The 18,049-nt window shown below is 41.6% G+C and overlaps 2 protein-coding genes across 2 annotated transcripts; both read left to right on the forward strand.

The window, feature by feature from the left end:
* Positions 1 to 932: 932 nt before the first annotated feature.
* On the forward strand, positions 933 to 10,142 carry cxcr3.2 (chemokine (C-X-C motif) receptor 3, tandem duplicate 2). The gene is made up of 2 exons (XM_064298771.1): positions 933 to 1,199; positions 6,574 to 10,142. Exons 1-2 carry the CDS (start codon positions 1,179 to 1,181, stop codon positions 7,648 to 7,650), a joined length of 1,098 nt encoding a protein of 365 aa, XP_064154841.1. The 5' UTR covers positions 933 to 1,178; the 3' UTR covers positions 7,651 to 10,142.
* A 1,564-nt stretch (positions 10,143 to 11,706) lies between these two features.
* LOC135234324 (C-X-C chemokine receptor type 3-like) lies at positions 11,707 to 15,347 on the forward strand. The gene is made up of 3 exons (XM_064298818.1): positions 11,707 to 12,441; positions 13,315 to 13,668; positions 14,021 to 15,347. The coding sequence occupies exons 2-3, from the start codon at positions 13,321 to 13,323 to the stop codon at positions 14,795 to 14,797; spliced, it is 1,125 nt and encodes a 374-aa protein (XP_064154888.1). The 5' UTR covers positions 11,707 to 12,441; positions 13,315 to 13,320; the 3' UTR covers positions 14,798 to 15,347.
* The last annotated feature ends 2,702 nt before the right edge of the window (positions 15,348 to 18,049 follow it).

Here is an 18,049-nt window from a genome sequence, read left to right on the forward strand (position 1 = left end):
TTTAAGTTCCCCACCACTTCGCAAACTAAACATTTACCGTTGCAATAATTTTGTATTATTGTTTTGTCCTTGCTGTTTTGGATGCCATTTCTACCGACAATATTGTAGTAATTTTCCATGAACTACACTGTCTTCAAACAGGAAGAGTCCAATTATACATTTCCAGTACATGAGCACTTTGCTGAATGTCATCAATTAGTCCAACCATCTGTTATGACATTAAATTGTTATATACCCTGTATATAATTATTGATTTATTTATGTTTTTTGGCGATCACCAATTCATTGGGATAAATCATTTAGTGGATGTGAATATATGGGAGGAATGCTTGACAGTGAGGTGCACCAATTTAGATAAAGATGTTTGTCAAGTGTGGTGGGCCGCTAGCTTGCCAGTAACAAAGCAGTTCTCGTTAGTCCTGTTGCAGCAACAAGCCTTTTGTGTGTGTGTGTGTGTGTGTGCGTGTGTGTGTGTGAGAGAGAGAACATCCGCAGTGCAAACACAGCACTTTCATTTCCTTATTCAAGATAGGTTCTGAGCAGATTAGTCAGACCACCCTCCCATGAGCCTCATTGCCTCTTACCTTCTCCCCTCTCTCACTCTAATCTATCATCTACTCTACCTCTGTCTGAATGATAGCCAAGAAAAGAGGACCTGTTTTGGAGTGGTGCTGTATATAAAGGACTGGGATTGAGCTCAGAGTGCCAATGGATGGAGTCCAGTGCAACATGCTGCTTTACCCAAAGGCACTTCCTCCAAAGTACTTGAGTACTTTGTACATCAAGTACATCAAGCTGCATAAGTGAATAGAGTAGCATGTTATATATGAGGGAAATAAGCAGCACAAGTCATTCGGAAATATGAGCAGCTGAAAAACAGCATTGTTATTTTGAAATGAACTGAAATGAGTCTGTCGCTCCAAATGAATCACAGCAATAATGGGCCTTATTTTTGTCTTCGATACTGTCCATTTTTAAATATTCTTTGTGGCATTGACAAATCATATTGATTTGTATTACCAGGAAGACGTCAACATTCAGTTCCCGAAATTTCTAACATAGCTTCCTCTTTATTTTTCCCCTAGAAAGTGGACAGAGAAGGATCCTTCTTCAGACATCTGAATCTCCAGCAGAGCATTGGGTGTTCCTCCACTTTGATTGCTGCACCAAAGGTAGCCATGGCGACCACTGATGATTATGTGAGTGATGTTTTAATGTTTGTTTTTTTAATCTGCTGAGCTCATACAGATATATGGATATATAATAAAGCGTAAAAACTAAAATGTAAAATAAAGCTTGATGGATGTATTCTCATAAGGACAGCGTTCAAATGATTCAGATTTTATGGAGGACACATGAAGAGCACACATTTCATTTAATGCAGAAAAATAAATTGTAATGATGCTAGCTTCTTTTTCTAATGCTGCTGATATTTCCATTGCGTTACAGAAAAGTTTGGGGTATATTTAATTTGAAAATCTGTGGAACAATAGACGTAAAAGTTGTTTAAAATCCAGTGAAATATAATCGGAATGGGATTACAAGCAAATAATATATTAATAGGGTGTATTTGTTCATACACCTGTGATAATTAAGGAGTTGCTTTGACAAATATAAGTAGACAATAACTGGAATCAAAAGGCATTACACTCGGCATAAGCTTGTGGCTCAGGATGTAAATTACTTCAGGGAGAGAACAACAGAAAGATATGCTTGCTGTCAAGCCTTACTGGTAACGCAAATAGCAATTGGAAAACTTTGTGTGAGGGGTGACTAAACTTAGGGCATGGATATGTTATGAAAACATATGAAAATATGAGCTAAGTACCATATCTAGGTCTAGATCCTGAAACTGAAATTGGTCTACAGTTTATTAACCATTGAAACTGAATTATTCCACATTAGTCGAACTATCTCAAACAAAAATCTGTGAATTTTGTAAATTATTTTTGGAATAATTTTACCCACTGGACTAATCCTGAACCAGTATGTAATAATGCTGTTCTATCATACAGTATGTTCATGAGTTAAAATGTCACTGAAGCACCCTGATCTTCCCTGCCTCCTTACTTAATATTTCTGTCCAGATGTCCTCGGCCACTCTGTGGTCCTGTTCAACGGGTGTTTTATTTGAGTTTTCAATTGTGGTTATTATTTACGCTACTGTTTGTAACTCTGGATAAGCGCATCTGTCAAATTACTGTAATAATAATGATAATAATAATTAAAGCCGCAAGCGGCGTTGGGAGGGGTCCAAGCATTGGCACAATTGCACCCCCTATGGAGCGATTTTTAATCCTCCTATTATGTTCAAATTAACTAACAACTTTTATGTTTGGGGTCAATTTCACCGCAGCAATATAAACCTGAAAAAAAAAATTGTAACTGAAAGTTTCTCTCTCAGCGACCAACGACTTTAGGCCTTACTACTGACCATCTTAATAGCCCAGGAAATAAACCATGACTCCCCCCATCCTCCCCTTATACATCAAGTATTGATTTTATATGACTATTGCGAAATATGCAAATGACTGTACAATCTCATTCATTGACCTAAAATTGAAAACAAAGTATGTTTTGGTGTTTGCAGGGCTTTATGTTGATATTAAGTGCTCATTAAAAAAGAAAAATAACATTTGGAAAGAAACACACCTTTTATCATCAAGCATAGTAACATTTTATGTTTGGGGTCAATTTGACCCCAGGAAAAAATATTTAAAATGTCAAATTTCAAACGTTTAGGTTCAGAAAACACTTCAGAACATCAATAAGTAACTTATAACAGTTATTCAATAATGAAGAAACACCAATAAAAAGTAAATTAGTCACCAGAATTGAGTTTTGATAAAAAATGAACATAACAGCTCAACTAGGTACCCGTGGGTATCAATTCTTCATTCAAAGGAGATAGGTGCAAGTTTGTCACGCTCCTGTCGACCCTGCCTTATTCCCTGACGTCAAAGCATATAATGTGGGAGAGACATTGTAGCTGCAAAAATTGCCCTACCAGTGTCAGCATTCCAAAGGCTTGCTGTTGCTTCACCTTTTGACTTGTACACTCCTGCCAAAATAAGCAACCCAACATAGCATTGCTAGTGGGTCACATCCAGCTCTTTCCAATTGTCACCATACACACGCCTCCCCTCTAAGTTTGTCATCTCAAGAATATTGTTTTGCATTGATGATGTTATGAAGAGTTCAAATGCAGACTTTATGTCTTGTACATGACTGCTAGCATATCTGGTGGGGCCTGGAACCATTTTGATGACATTAGCAGCACTAAGTCTACCCTGTCTTTCAACTGGGGATCCAGACCATGGTAGTTCTCCATTTTTGGAAGTAAACATGTCAGTTCTTGGTGGTTGAGAGATGACAGGAGGGTTTGTTGGTGGTTGAGAGGCGACAGGAAGGTTTCTTGGTGGTTGAGAGATGACAGGAGGGTTTCTTGGTGGTTGAGAGATGACAGGAGGGTCTCTTGGTGGTTGAGAGATGACAGGAGGGTCTTTTGGTGGTTGAGACATGACAAGACAGTTTAGTGATGGTTGAGAAAAAAAAGGAAGGGCAGAATGTGGTATCTCAAAGGCTTCATTCTCATCATCAGAGGAGGATGCCACACAGCCAGGGTCTTCCTCAACATTATTCTCAGTCTCAAACATATCCTCATCTAAATCACTTTCACCCTCTAAGATCTGTGACAGAACCTCAGTGGCAGAAAATATACGCCTCTGTCTGGTGGTCATTTTCAAAATCTTTAGTTGAGGCACAAATGCAAAGAGAAATGGTTTAGAGGGCTGTGTGTGCAGCCCTTATTATAAGTTTGCCCCCGCCCCCATGTTGCGAGAATGATCAGAGATCTCGTGGGAACTATGTTTTCTCCTCACACAAATATAAGAGAGAGAGAGAGAGAGAGCATGCGTGCTCTCTCTCTCTCTCTCTCTCTCTCACACACACACACACACACACACACAAATTAATGTGAAAGTGCCCTCAGCCAACAACAAAAACAAGATCAAAATAATGGTTTTATATAACAATAGAGCTTGGAGTCAAAATGACCCCAACAACACCAATGCGTACAACATGTGTACAGGACATTAAAAATATTTTTTTAGGTTAATTTCATGTTTGCCATGTTTTCCCCATAAAGTTAGGAAAAGTCATGAAATATCTAGCTGAAAAAAGTATGGTAACCATATTTTTAGAGACAGTAAACATTGAATGGGGTAAAATTGACCCCAAACATAAGAGGAGGGTTAAATAGTTTTGTCCTCATGATCATATACCTTCACCCAACATCGCCATGGATGTCTCCTAGCCGCTAGGCGTAAAGGCCTTTACTATGTCGTAACACTGAAGGCTGTTTTATACTTCTGCATAGTACATGTAAAAATAGGTCTGTGTAGGGGTTGTGCGCAATGTGCGACGGTTGCAGACCACGGCCAGGGTTGAAGAGGCGGACCTCCTCAAGAAATTAAAATCGCGTAGTTAGTAACCAGTGCCCGCATACGCCGTAAAGAAGATGATTGGTTGACTGCTGACATGAGGTCACTGGCATATGGCTCTAATTAACAGGTTTTAACAGTCGATTCACAAATACGATAGGCAACGTTAAATATGCGACTAAAAGCGCTTTTGTCAGGTGAATGTCTTCGTTGCAACAAGTTACATCTAGCTGAGCATTTTTGTGGTCATTGGTGCAGTATTTAGTAGGTTTGGAAATATGAATGAAGGTGTTGTCTTTTGAACTATAACGGTCAGTAACAAAATCACAACGTGCAATATGCCGCACAAATGGTTTGGCCCTTCGCGAGTGCCGCACACAACGGAAACTATGCAGACTACGCAAAAGTATAAAACAGCATTTGGTCTGGCATGTATGTAGGCGTAATACATGCCAGATGTATGTAATAGGCGTCACACACATATTCCAATCCATTGCTCAGCTTAGCAGAGAATGCACATTTCAGAGCGCCTCAGAGACAGATAGAATAACACATAAATACACATTTCAAATAATAAATATGACATGAAACAAAAGACGAAATAACAACTCGCGACCTGCGTGCTGCGCGCAGAGTAGCCTACCGTATTATTTATTTAGGCATTGGCAGATAAGAAAATTTTCAGTTACGCTGACCTATAAAACACTATTCCAAAAGCAAAATCAGACATGTTATACATCGTTAGAAAGCATATACTCTCACCTACTGAATAAATGAATTGTCAATCAAGCCAAATTGTACTAAAAAGGGCGACAACGCCGTAAGCAACAGGTGTGGTATTACGCACAGCTATTTTTGAAGGTAGCCTACCCAGGCATCACAAATGCGCATATATTTCACAAACGGATTGTCCAAGACAATATATGACCACTCAGTCGCAAAAGGGACATCTTTACGCGTAAAACCAATAGTAAGATTGTATATTTATTCAATGTTTAGTCCCAGATATTGACCGTAGAATGACATCGTATAATTTTAAAAAACTTTGTCTCGTTTATTTCGTTATTCAGTGAGCGTTTTCACTGTTAAGCTTACAGTCAATATAGAGATTAAGTTGAGAAAACGATTTCTCTCGGCATAATGACGGATTCAAAGACTAAACGAACTCACCTGATATTGTCTTCAAATGGATCCATGTCAAAGAAAAGTAATGATTCATCCTCTCAAAAAGCTTTTACTAACAGAGTTTTAGTAGCAAAAAACGAAATATCAACTCGCCATCCCTGCTACCTGTGTACTGCGCTCAGAGTACCGTATTATTTATTTAAGTAGTATTATTTACTACAGCATAAAGTGCGTCTTTTGTTTATAGGCCTATTCAATACTAGTAATTGCAGCGAGAAACTGCAGCTGTAGACACAAGATAGTTTGTTATGTTATGGTAGCAACGGAACAAAGTGGACTATTTATGTAGTACCGTCATTGTTTTATTATACCAGCGCGTTTTGCACAGAAACTCAAAACCTATCAATAAAATGGTTTAGCTATTTCTCAGCATAAAGACAGATTCAAAGACTAAACAAACTCACCCGATACTGTCTTCAAATGGATCCATTCCAAAGAAAAGTAATTATTCATCCTCTTAAAAAGCTTTTACTAACAAACTTTTAGTAGCCTAGCATGCACTCTGACTGGTACTGGCTTCCATTGCTTCCCTGACGTTCAGACCCTCCCCTCACTGATAAAAACTAGACCCTACGGTGTCGGATTACTTGCGTCGCCATGGATGTCTTCTAGCCGCTTCGCTGCTTGGACCCCTAATAATAATCCTAACAGATACAATAGGGTTCCACCAGCTTCGCTGCTTGGACCCCTAATAATAATAATAATAATAATAATTAATTTTGTGTAATGTTTAAAATAGCTTTTAGTGATTAAATAACTAAGTTAAATAGCTTTTGGCTAGTTACTTAATTATTTGCTAGTTTAATTTAGAATATTTGCCAGACCACGACCCCGAAAAGGATATGTGTTTTAGGAGTCTTAGTTCAAGATCTTGTTGTAAAAGCGTTGCGATCTGATACAAATTGGATTGCAAAGTGTCTGATGAGTGCATTTGGTTTCATTTCAGTACGATGAGGATTATAACAGCACCTTCGACTATGGTTCCTTGCCCGCCCCATGCGACCTGCAGAACACCTGGCAGTTTGGCAGCCGGTTCTGTCCTGTGGTGTACAGTCTGGTCTTCCTGCTGGCGGTGGTCGGCAACGTCCTGGTGCTGTGCGTGGTGTGGCGCTACCGCCACTCCCGCCGCGGCCCCTGCTCCTTCAACCTGACGGACACCTTCCTGCTGCACCTGGCCGTGTCTGACCTCCTGCTGGCGCTCACGCTGCCCTTCTACTCGGTGCAGTGGGCACGCGAGTGGCTGTTCGGCACGGCGGCCTGCAAGGTGGCCAGCGCCGCCTTCTCGCTCAACCTCTACAGCGGCATCCTGTTCCTGGCCTGCATCAGCTTCGACCGCTACCTGGCCATCGTGCACGCCGTCAGCGCGGGCTGGCGGCGCAACACGTGCCACGCCCAGATAGCCTGCGCCGTCATCTGGGTGGCCTGCCTCAGCCTGGCCGCCATCGACATCCAGTACAGGGAGGTGGTGGAGCTGCCGCGGTCCGACATCCGCGTCTGCCAGCTCGTTTTCTCTCACGGCGACTCCCAGAAGTGGCAGGTGAGCCTGCAGCTGGTCAGCATGGTGGTGGGCTTCGGGCTCCCCCTGCTGGTCATGCTCTACTGCTACGTGCGCATCTTTCGCGCCCTGTGCCACGCCACCCGCCGCCAGAAGCGCAAGTCCCTGCGGCTCATCGTGTCCCTGGTCTCCGTCTTCCTGCTGTGCTGGGCGCCCTACAACGGATTTCGGCTGGTGGACAGCCTGCAGCGGCTGAGCGTGATTGGCCAGAGCTGCAGCCTGGACCACGCCCTGGACGTCGGGACTCTGGTGTCGGAGAGCGTGGGCCTGGCGCACTGCGCCTTCAACCCGCTGCTCTACGGCTTCGTGGGGGTGAAGTTCCGCAGGGAGCTCGTGGAGATGTGGAAGGGGCTGCTGTCGTCCGTCGGCCTTCTCAGATTGGATAGCTGGGGACAGAAGAGGCACAGGGCCACGGGACCGTTCAGCTCAGAGAGCGAGAACACCTCTTATTCCTCCGTTGTGATGTGAACTTAGCCTGGGAGAGAGGCAGGTGGAGTTGTAAGTGAAGTCACACGCAAATAAATAACAACAACAAAAAGAAAATCTGGTCTAATTACCAAAAAGTTACATTTCAACTCAACTCCCCAAGGCCTCAGCTACAGGCTGTGGTGTTCTTTGAAACTGGCTGCACATACTGTCAAACATGGCCTCCCATTAAATATCCTGATTTCCTACCCAAGCTATTTAAGAGGTTTTCAGCTAGAGTTACAGTCAAGGCCAGTTTAGACACAGCTTATGGTTACTCACTTCAGGTAAAATAGCTATTTGTTCATAACCAAGCTTTTTAAATGCAAATGAGACATACAAAAAGATTATGTTCACTTGTGTGGTGCTATGTAGAATTAATAAATAACTCTTTTTTGGGATATTTATTTGATGTCAAACATTCAGTTCAGGCTAATTAGCATGCTTTTGATTCACTTTCCCATTCACAGAATTTTTATGACATAATAGTAAATAGATAATATTGTTTCAGCGCCTGCTGTCTATGGAAACCCTCCACAGTAACACTGGTACTTTGCTTGTCACTGTAGCTCAGTAATGCGGTGAGCAACAGACTCTGTGACACGGCAACAGCAGGTCCAATGAATTGCACTTTATTTACCAATGTGCACACCAGAGTCACCCCATGAGCCTGTGGAGCCCAAAATAATAAATAATAAAAATGGGCTCCAAAATAATAAATAATTAAAATGATTAATTAAAAGCACCACACAGGCGCCCCGTAGACAAGCCAGGGCCCTAGGCGGTCGCCTGTATGGCCAAATGGAAGGGCCGGCTGTGACCTCACAGGAAGTCCACAGGAAGTCCACAGGGAGACTCAAGAGTGCTCTGAGAGAACTCAAAAGAATTGTTCTCACACATCCACCTTCATGGCTTACAAGTGACTGAAGCCCAATACCCCGTAAGACATAATTCACCAGTGATCACCTGACACATCAACAACTGCCCCTAGGCCCGAGTGTGCTTTGAGTGCCTGCTTAAAGAGTTAATTAGTTTTAATGATGTTAAAGTACCTTTAAGTTCCTTCAGCCATCTTGTATTATATACAGTTTCATGAAACAGCATTTCCCCCCTACCTGGTTTCCTGTAACTGCATATTTGTCACACTCAATGGTTTCAGATCTTTAGACAAAATGTAATATTAGACAAAGGGAAATCGAGAAATACAAAACACATTTTTAAATCGATTATTTCAATTTTTTTAATGAAAAAAGTTACCGAACACCCATATCAGCCCATGTGAAAAAATGATTGCCCCCTTAAACCTAAGAACGGGCAAGAACTGCAACCAAACAATGTCACGTTTCTATCGCCGATCAACAATAATTTTCCATTGTTTTAGATTTCACTCTTTGGAGCTCATGCTCAACCACTGGAGCTCAGAAAGTGTTTATATCAGTGTGAAATGACTTTTGCAACAGTGAGAAAAGAGGACATGAAACATTCACTACTTCCACTTATGCACAGTCTCCACATGTGAGAGTTCTACTGGCATGCAAATGTTGGCAAGATTTAGTGGCTGGCCTGTGGAGCCAGATCATCATTTTCTGTATTCTTCTCTGAATCCACGTGATGTGGCTTGGAAAAAAACCACGTTCGCAGTAACATTGGCAGCTGCAGTAATCCATGTATCATCATTGGGTATGTAGATAAAGGGTGGTTTCCATTTCTTTCTTTTTTTACCCCCCCCCCCGTCGTGTAAACCTTTTGACTGATCAAAGTGTCAAAGTGTCATTTCCTGTTTCACTATAGAAACCATACCAGTGGTTATATTGGGTTATTGGAAAAAACGCACACATATAGGTGTATCATACGGCATGTGTGGACTTCAGACATACCCATTGTATGGTGGTAGATGTATGTGAAGCCATAACTGTGTCAAAAATATTTTACATAAATATGAGTCATTTCCATGTTTTCAAGTCATGAAGTGCTATAGGCATTTCACTCACCTTCAAAAAAGTTAATGATACAAATGTCCTCTATCTGCAGCCCTGTATAATTTACAGGTAACTGTGGATAAGCCCCATAATAAAGCATTAATCTGTGATTTTTTAATATTAAAAGTAACATTTGATACCGTCTCACGATGGCTTTTTTGTAGCATTATCGATTCAATGTGTTTGCGTTTGTACATTGCTCCTCTATATGATTTTTCCTGCTGGTGGAGTCGGGGGTGACATTCCCACCACTTATTTAAACTTGATGATGCACATGCAGACCATTGCATGACGAATTATGCGACAGAGCAGGCATTTAAAATACAGAAAGCATCTTTAAAATTTGATTTGATAAGTTTCTCAATATTACCCCGTCAGACGACAACGTTGGCTGTCTCTGCGCAGTCTTCTTTTTCAAAAATGCGCTACCGCTGGCTAGGCCATCCCTAGACTTTTGGGGGCCCCAATGCAAAAATTATTTGGGGACCCCTCCAAATCATCGGCACCTTCTGACTCTTCGGCAGGGAAACCGCTGTGAGAAGACAGGGCCGTGGGTGCAGAGCCCGATCTGCCTCGTGGGAGGGACGGCTCTGGTCGCCAGATTGTCTTCCAAGACGAACAAGCACTCGATCTGCTCCTAGTGTTGGCTTCTTTCCTAATGGAACTTTGTTATTTGAACGAAGACAAACTTTAGACGCCACCAGTCACCACAGATGTTGCCCAATCCACCAAAACTGACCAATTTATGATAGACACCTTCAACTTAAAACAAGAAGGCTATTTCATGACCAAAGGGACTTACGCTGCAAAATTGTTTAAAACATATCAAATATTGTGCCAGTAGCTTCTTCCTTATGTATTTCTTGTCTAACAGTATTGCCAGTTTGTTACAATAATGCATTTTTACATTGTATGCAAAGTTTTTTCTTTTTTGTTTTTCTTTTTTTTTGTAATTTGTTTACTTGTTTTGCTCTGGATTTTTTTTTATGGCTTCTTGAAAAAAATGTTCATAATACAATGTAAATGTACCGGTCTTAAACATCAATTTAAATACCTTTGGGGTGACCCTTCCCTGTGTATACATACGTGGGGGAAAATACAATACAAATCTTCAAATGTAACTTATGACTCTGTATATTGATGCAAAACTTTTTCCCATTTAAATAAATAACACAAAGACAAATAAGCTTCATTGTGGTCTATACTGAGAACAACTTTGCGGATTGTTGGTCACTATTGTGTAATACATTTTAAAATGAATGGGTTACATATTGACATTGACAATAGCTATAAAGATTTTAATAAATGTATATGTGATATTGATTTAAAGATTTTGTAAGTATATAAGCAACATGCAGTGTTACATGAAGCAGTGATAAAATACATATATGCAATAACTGCATTTCATGTATGGATGGATGTATATAGCCATGAGACTAAAAACAATGAAAACATCACATGTCTTTGTAATGTCTTTTGAAATTTAAAACTTTGGACAAAGTGAATCATTTCCTAACGGCCAGTCATCAGAACACCTATCATCAAGATGTTCAGATTTTACAAAACCTACATTCACATTCATATCACATGAATGTATCTATTAATCAATTGAAATGTATAGCCCTGTCATGCATGTTATGTCAGTAAAGAGCAGAGGATATTGCTTATAACACAATATAACCCAACATATTGATTATAATCTGTATTCTGCGGTGCTGAATAATGGATAAGGAGTTTACAAATTTTGCAGATGTCATACATACATGTACAATAGTTTGCACCTAGTTAAACCAGTTCAATATTTTATGCGATCACTAGCCAGCATGCTGAACATATGGTGAAGAATGTGAGCATATCGCCCCCTGGCGGTTATTCGGTGATCAGTTGACCGTGCACCCAAAGCCGGAACATTACATTACATTTATTTGACAGGCGCTTTTATCCAAAGCGACGTACAGTGGTGACGAAGAGTGCAAGCTGCACAGAGACAGAACCCTGATAAGAAGGGCGGGGTGGAACAAGCGTTATGGCCCGATAAAGCACCATAACGTCTATGTGTATAACAGCCCTATTCAGCTCAAATTGCTGAACAAATAGCACTAGCTCAAGTTTGTAAATTTGCAGGGGGTCAAGATGTAACATACTGATATGTCATATGTATTTGGTGTCCGTCAAGCGTTTTTTTTTTTTAGTTATTTGTGCATATTAGTTGTGGAGGTGCATTGAAAAATGGGATGGAGATCGTGGATTTGGTAGACGTTTCATTGTCCTTACCACCAGAGAGATACGGTGCGATGGAACTAGCAAACCATAAGCACCGACTGATAAATGTTCTCCTCTCTTCTCAGAGACAACTGGGTGGCAGCCCTCGCTGGGGTGCTGTTTACTATGACAGCTGAGCCAAGGAGGGACGCACCTCTTGTGTGCTGGATTACACAACTTGAGCCTGAATGCCCTGCAATGCGGAGTGCGAACAGGCCAGGCTGCGCTGCGGGAGTGGGAGTGCGAGGCCGACGCCTAGCAGCTGCCGCGCGTGCTGTTGACCCAACCGAGAATTTCCGAAATCGCTTGGGTCATCTGACCAGGGCAGTCACAGACGCGAGCTGCAGCTCAGCCACTTCCTTAATGTACTGCACATCGCTCTATCAGTCTGCTTCACTCTAATGTGCTTTCTCCCAGTGGTCCTTCTGTTTGCCGAAAGGAATCAGTCAGTCACTGTTTACATTCTGGAAAATTATTCACAGTAGACCAGTTTTCATCCACACGGGAACAGCATATGCGTTTTTAACCAGAGCTCTGAACCGTGGTTTGTGCGGTAAGACAACTTCTTATAATTTCGCTACTGTTTCGCTACTATTTTTGTAAGTTTCCTTTTCCTGTAGCAACAGTGTCTTCTTAACTGCCTTCTCTGTAGGCCTACTTATTTGAACTTTCATTTGGTCTTGTGATTTCTGCTTGTTTGTATTTTTCAATAGCTGTTTTTTCAATCAAGCTTAATACTTTTTAACTTAATCCTGTGAATGTTGCTTGAGACAGTGTTTCATCTATTTCATCACTCTCTCACACAAATTCTTTCTCTCTCTCATGACACACACACACATATATAGTATGTAAAATGACAGGACATTTGGAGACACAACAATGTATCACTGTTCATCATGCTGGTCATGTGGTTCAGTGAGAGAAAACTTTCCATTCTTATGTCATGGGGCTGTTTTGTGGAAAATAATATTTCTCATTGTCATGCAAGTGACATTGCAGCAATGACACAACTCTTACTACATCTCTCAGTTCAGCTCCAGTTCAGCAGGAATACGAATCTGCAGTCTGAGGTCAATGTCTGATGTCTGTATTTCTCTGCAAACAACAGATAAATGTGAAAAACAAAAGGATTGAATTCACATTATGACCATTAAATGACCAATTAAAAGTTACAAAAAAGATTGCAAAAGGATACATTGTGATACTTTTTAAAATCCAAATGTTATGACTGCTCTCTAAAGTTTTCTCATGATGTCTTCACTTCATGATTTTGCTCTTCACCCCATTTAAATTTTGTCATGACATCTTGACCACTTACAAATTTTTTTTTGATCATGACATCTTCACCTCATGACTGATCACATGATTTTTTGTCATGAGAACTTCACCTCATCAATGCTTCCCAATTTTATTTTATTTTTCACAGGCACCCATGGAGGTAGACTTGGATGGTCTGTTCCTACACAACAGTACATTTGATTATGGAGACTATCATTACAAAGGAGATGACCTCCAGCCCTGCAGCCACCTGAAGTTTCAGGCAGTGTTCATCCCGGTTCTGTACTCCCTGGCGCTGGTGGTTGGCCTGCTGGGGAACGGGCTGGTCCTGGGAGTTCTGTTCCAGCTGCGGCGGATCTGGAGCGTGACCGACACCTTCATCCTGCACCTGGCCGTGGCCGACATTCTGCTGCTGCTCACTCTGCCCTTCTGGGCTGTGGAGGCCACCCAGGGCTGGATCTTTGGCACCGAGCTCTGCAAGCTGATGGGAGCCCTCTTCAAGGTAAGAGAGCACAGCACTGGGTCTGCCTCTGGTTTGAGTTTGGCCTTTCTTCATGTTGGCTTCAGGTATGTGTTGAATCTTAGAGGACTGGTCCAAGCAGCGTCAGTTTCCTCAACCCAGCGCTAAACGATCATAGAAGTACATCTTGGACCATATCAGTTATCATGCAAAACTATATTTCAGGGGTTATTACTGTGTTAATTGGTCTACATATGGTCATCATCACTTTCTCTTGAAGTATACAGCAGATGGCCACAAAAGCTAGAGGTCTGATTCTGTAGTGAAACAAGTACTATACTATACAGCCATTCTGCAACTACAGGCTTCTCACCTTCGTCCTCCATTTTCACAGATAAACTTCTACAGCGGGATCTTCCTGCTGGCCTGCATCAGTCTGGATCGCTACCTGTCCATTGTGCACGCTGTACAAATGTACTCTCGCCGCAAGCCCTGGGCAGTGCAGGCCAGCTGCCTGTTCGTCTGGCTGTTCTGCCTCCTGCTCTCCATCCCCGACTGGGTCTTTCTACAGACGGTGAGCAATCCGAGGAGAGGGGGAAGATTAGAGTGCGCTCACAACTTCGACACCAGAGCCCAAGACTGGCGCTTGGCCTCCCGACTGTCCCACCTCACCATCGGCTTCCTCCTGCCCTCGGTGGTCGCGGTCTTCTGCTGCTCCCGCATGCTGCCACGGCTCCAGCAGGGTTCCCCGGGGCTGCGGAAGGCCAGCAGGCTGATCTTGGCACTGGTGGCTCTCTTCCTCGTCAGCTGGACGCCGTATAACTTCGCCCTGTTAGCGGACACCGTCCGATCGAGCGCAGAGAGCAAAATGGGCGGTGCCTGTGAGGAGAGAGCAGCCGCCGACGTCTCTCTGGTGGTCACTGCTGCCCTAGGCTGCCTGTCTTGCTGTCTGAAGCCTGTGCTCTACGCCTGCCTTTGCGTCAACTTCCGGCGGCACCTGACGGACAAGCTGAGATGCCGACGCGGTGCAGCTGCCGACCGGGATTTGCCAATTTGGGATGAGCCAGCGCCGCCTACACCTGGGCAATCTGAGGAACATGACAATGTGTGTCCCATGGAAACAGTTAAACAAAATCTGAACTTGGTTGACAGAGTAGAGAACCAGTTGTGATGCATTTATTATCTCATTCAAGAAACAATTTGAAAGAAAGAAAGAAATCAATCAATCAACCAATTAATATTAATACAGTATGCTGTAGTTTATTATCTCAACCCAGCTTGTCTTTAGTCATATATTAAATTGGGTGGCAATGCAGAATGGTTTGGAAACTGGACTTGTAACTATATATATATATATATTTTTTTTTAAACCAAGAATAAGTTGTTCATACTTCGTTATACATTTTAACTTTTGTACACAAAATTTAACTATTTATTGCAATTTGTATTTTAATTTGTGTAAATAATATTTAGAATGTGCACTTGGTTTTTGTAAAAATAAAAAAAAATAAAAATTCTCCTGCCAAAAAGAAAAAATAAATGTTGCTGCTCTGCCAAAAAGTGACTTGTATTGGAAAATGAAAGAAATCCTTAATCTTCCACTTGGAACACATTGCTACATATGTATGACTAAACAGCTCAAGCTAATGTTATTATTAATATTAGGAAGTATATATCGTTTCACAGGTTCTTTTTTAATATATAATGATGCGCAGACAGTCCACCCTCCTTATTTATTTTTTCACTTTGTTTAGACAGTGGGAAACCAGGGATGGTTGCAGATAGAGATGTGATCACAGGGCAAAAAGTGGCATGCCTTAGAACTGAACCTCCAGCTGGTGCCTCCCCCAATGGTCTGTGGTTAAAAAAAAATATTATTTCAGTTTAAGTGTTTCTCATTGACCCGGGGAGTTTTTGGGTGTGATGAAAGATAGTAAATATTTAGAGAAGTTTCTGATGACTTGCTGGATTCACAGTGATTGGTACGGCGTCATTTGGGGGATTGACTCACTTCAGTTAAGACCAAAACAGCTTGAATGGTGATGTTATGACTCATAAAACTGAAACAGCATCAAATAACCCCAGAAGGGGAACTATCCCTTTAAGCTTTATATTTGACTTGTGAATTTCTTAATTGACATGACCATACGTGTATTTAAATGTTGTGCTGTGTAAAAATGTTGTTTGAACTGTGCTGAGCACAGCGCGATGCATGTTTGATGCTATTTCCTCCCCGATGACATTGTCTTTTGGCTTGAGTTAGTCGTGGGTTTAGGCTGTCATCACACCTACATGACAAGGAAACTCTTTTATAGCAGTGTGACCTGAACACAAGATGAAAAATTAATTTCGTACATTGTGCATTCATACAGCAACTTGGCTTCATCTCAATAGGCTGTTGCTTTGCTCAGCAACCAGCAGCAGCGGCAGGCTTTTCTCATTTGTGAAGTTCAATTGTGGGAGGCCGATTGAGAGAGAAATGACTGCAGGAAGAAACTGAAGACGTGGTTGTTACCTACTGAGCTACGCTCCTCTGTTTTGCTGTTTAAAATAAGCAGTAGTCACAAATGAACAGCGGCTATAAGCATTGCGAAATTAAGCCTGACATGCCATTTTCAGTCAGTCATGCAAATGCAGTTGAAACTGACCGTAAATGAAATTCCGCTTGCGTCTTAGAGCGGTGAAAAGTTTCTGTTTTAAGCATTGTAGTTTTTCTTCCTCTTTATTTTAACACAAACTCAAAGAACAAGAAACTTAAGTATATGGTAAGCATCTCCAACAGGAAATCCTGTAAGTACTACTCTGCAAGGGTGTTGCACTCTCCATCACACAATGAACGTTTAAGACCCCTGCACTAGCATTTGTTCCTGTGTGTTTTATGTTCATCTCAGAAACAGCCAACACCCAAAACAGTTGTGTTGTCATGAAGTGTTATTTATTGTCAACGGGCAGGTGGGAAAAAAGGTGACTATACAGTATGCACAGTCCATTAAAGTGAAAACTGAAAAAATGGAAAGTAAAACAATATAAACAAATGACTTCTCAACAAACATAAAACACAATGGACATAGCTTCAATCATTATGATACAATTATTATGATATTACGGTACAAGAGCAGATTGATCACAAATTTACAGTTTATGTTCTTCACTATATTCCTGTTATATTTTTGGTATTCTGGCATTTATGGAATAACAGTTGTGAATGATTTTCAGAGAGGTAAGAACGCTTTGTTGGATAAGATGAAGTCCTTATAGCATGTCCAGATACATTTGGATGTGTATCTGCAAAAACAAGCCATCACTGTGTGTTGTTAAGAAGAAGAAAGAACTCCAGTGGGGTAAGCATTATCAACACTGGACCAAAAATATTGGGAAAAGGCAGATGCACAAACATTTAGAACAGCTGATCATAGTTGCCATTTCACTGAGATCAGGGGAAGTGATCTCTCTTGCTGCATTGAGTTTCTCCTGTAGTTGTGGCGCAATTTTACAGCAGTTTCTTTTGCTAGACAGCACAAGATAATAGTCTATTGCCTAATGCCTTCTGATTTGCCATATTTATTGCAGCTTTAATGGAGCATCGTGTAGTTCTGGCAGGCCACGAGAGTCAAGCGCTCCGGCTGAATCAGCTGATGGCTCAGCTGAGTGATGTTCGCCTATCACAGTACATTCACTAACAGGGCGGTCTGCTCAAACAGCCTCCCTCTACTCATTCGGCTGCTCCTCCTGCATGCAAGCGCTGCACGTTGCTTCGTAAATCCCCTCCACCACCCCAGCTCCATCCCCATGCGTCAAGAATTTGCATTTCTCCATTCCTATGTGTTAAGAATTTGTATTGCTCCATCCCTATGTGTTAAGAAATTGCATTGCTCCATCCCTATGTGTTAAGAACTTGCTTTGCTGCTGGATCTGTTCTGTGTGTACCCCTCTAAGGGGGTTTGGCTGCTGGCCTTCCGGCCTTATCCACGCGGGCTGCGTGGTTGGCGGGAGAGCTCCAGAACAGAGCCATACCGCCAAACATAACTGTATTGCCTTTATTGTCAATAAAGTTCTACTTTGATGACAGTGGTCCTGACAGAAGTGCCTGTTTTACTTACACTACAGTTCAATGGTATTAGGCTACTAAAATAAGTACACTTACTCCAATTTCCTAATAGCTGCGGGGTATGTTTTATTTTTGTTTCTGGAAGATAAATATAATTCTTCTTGTTTAGGATTCAGTTTTGAGTATGAATAAACATTTGAATTCTCTGACTTATTTCTCCATTAAAACCTTTCAGGAGCAGGGCTTGCCTAATTATGCACATACTGTATGTAAAATTACTCTTCTGTGTTTGTGTCAGTACTGTAAGAACCCTCGTCATCTTACAGTATAGACGCGCACACAGAAAAGCAATTTTATATACGGCTTGAAAAATGT

This window comes from Anguilla rostrata, chromosome 1 (genome assembly GCF_018555375.3).
Source record: "Anguilla rostrata isolate EN2019 chromosome 1, ASM1855537v3, whole genome shotgun sequence".
Taxonomy (NCBI): Eukaryota; Metazoa; Chordata; class Actinopteri; order Anguilliformes; family Anguillidae; genus Anguilla; species Anguilla rostrata.

Bases quoted from the DNA above. Each gene is read 5' to 3' on its own strand.
- cxcr3.2 (XM_064298771.1), top strand. From the start codon at position 1,179: ATGGCGACCACTGATGATTAT. The intron at 1,200-6,573 runs GTGAGTGATGTT...GTTTCATTTCAG, and splicing joins TGGCGACCACTGATGATTAT to TACGATGAGGATTATAACAG.
- LOC135234324 (XM_064298818.1), top strand. From the start codon at position 13,321: ATGGAGGTAGACTTGGATGGTCTGTTCCTACACAACAGTACATTTGAT. The intron at 13,669-14,020 runs GTAAGAGAGCAC...CCATTTTCACAG, and splicing joins TGATGGGAGCCCTCTTCAAG to ATAAACTTCTACAGCGGGAT.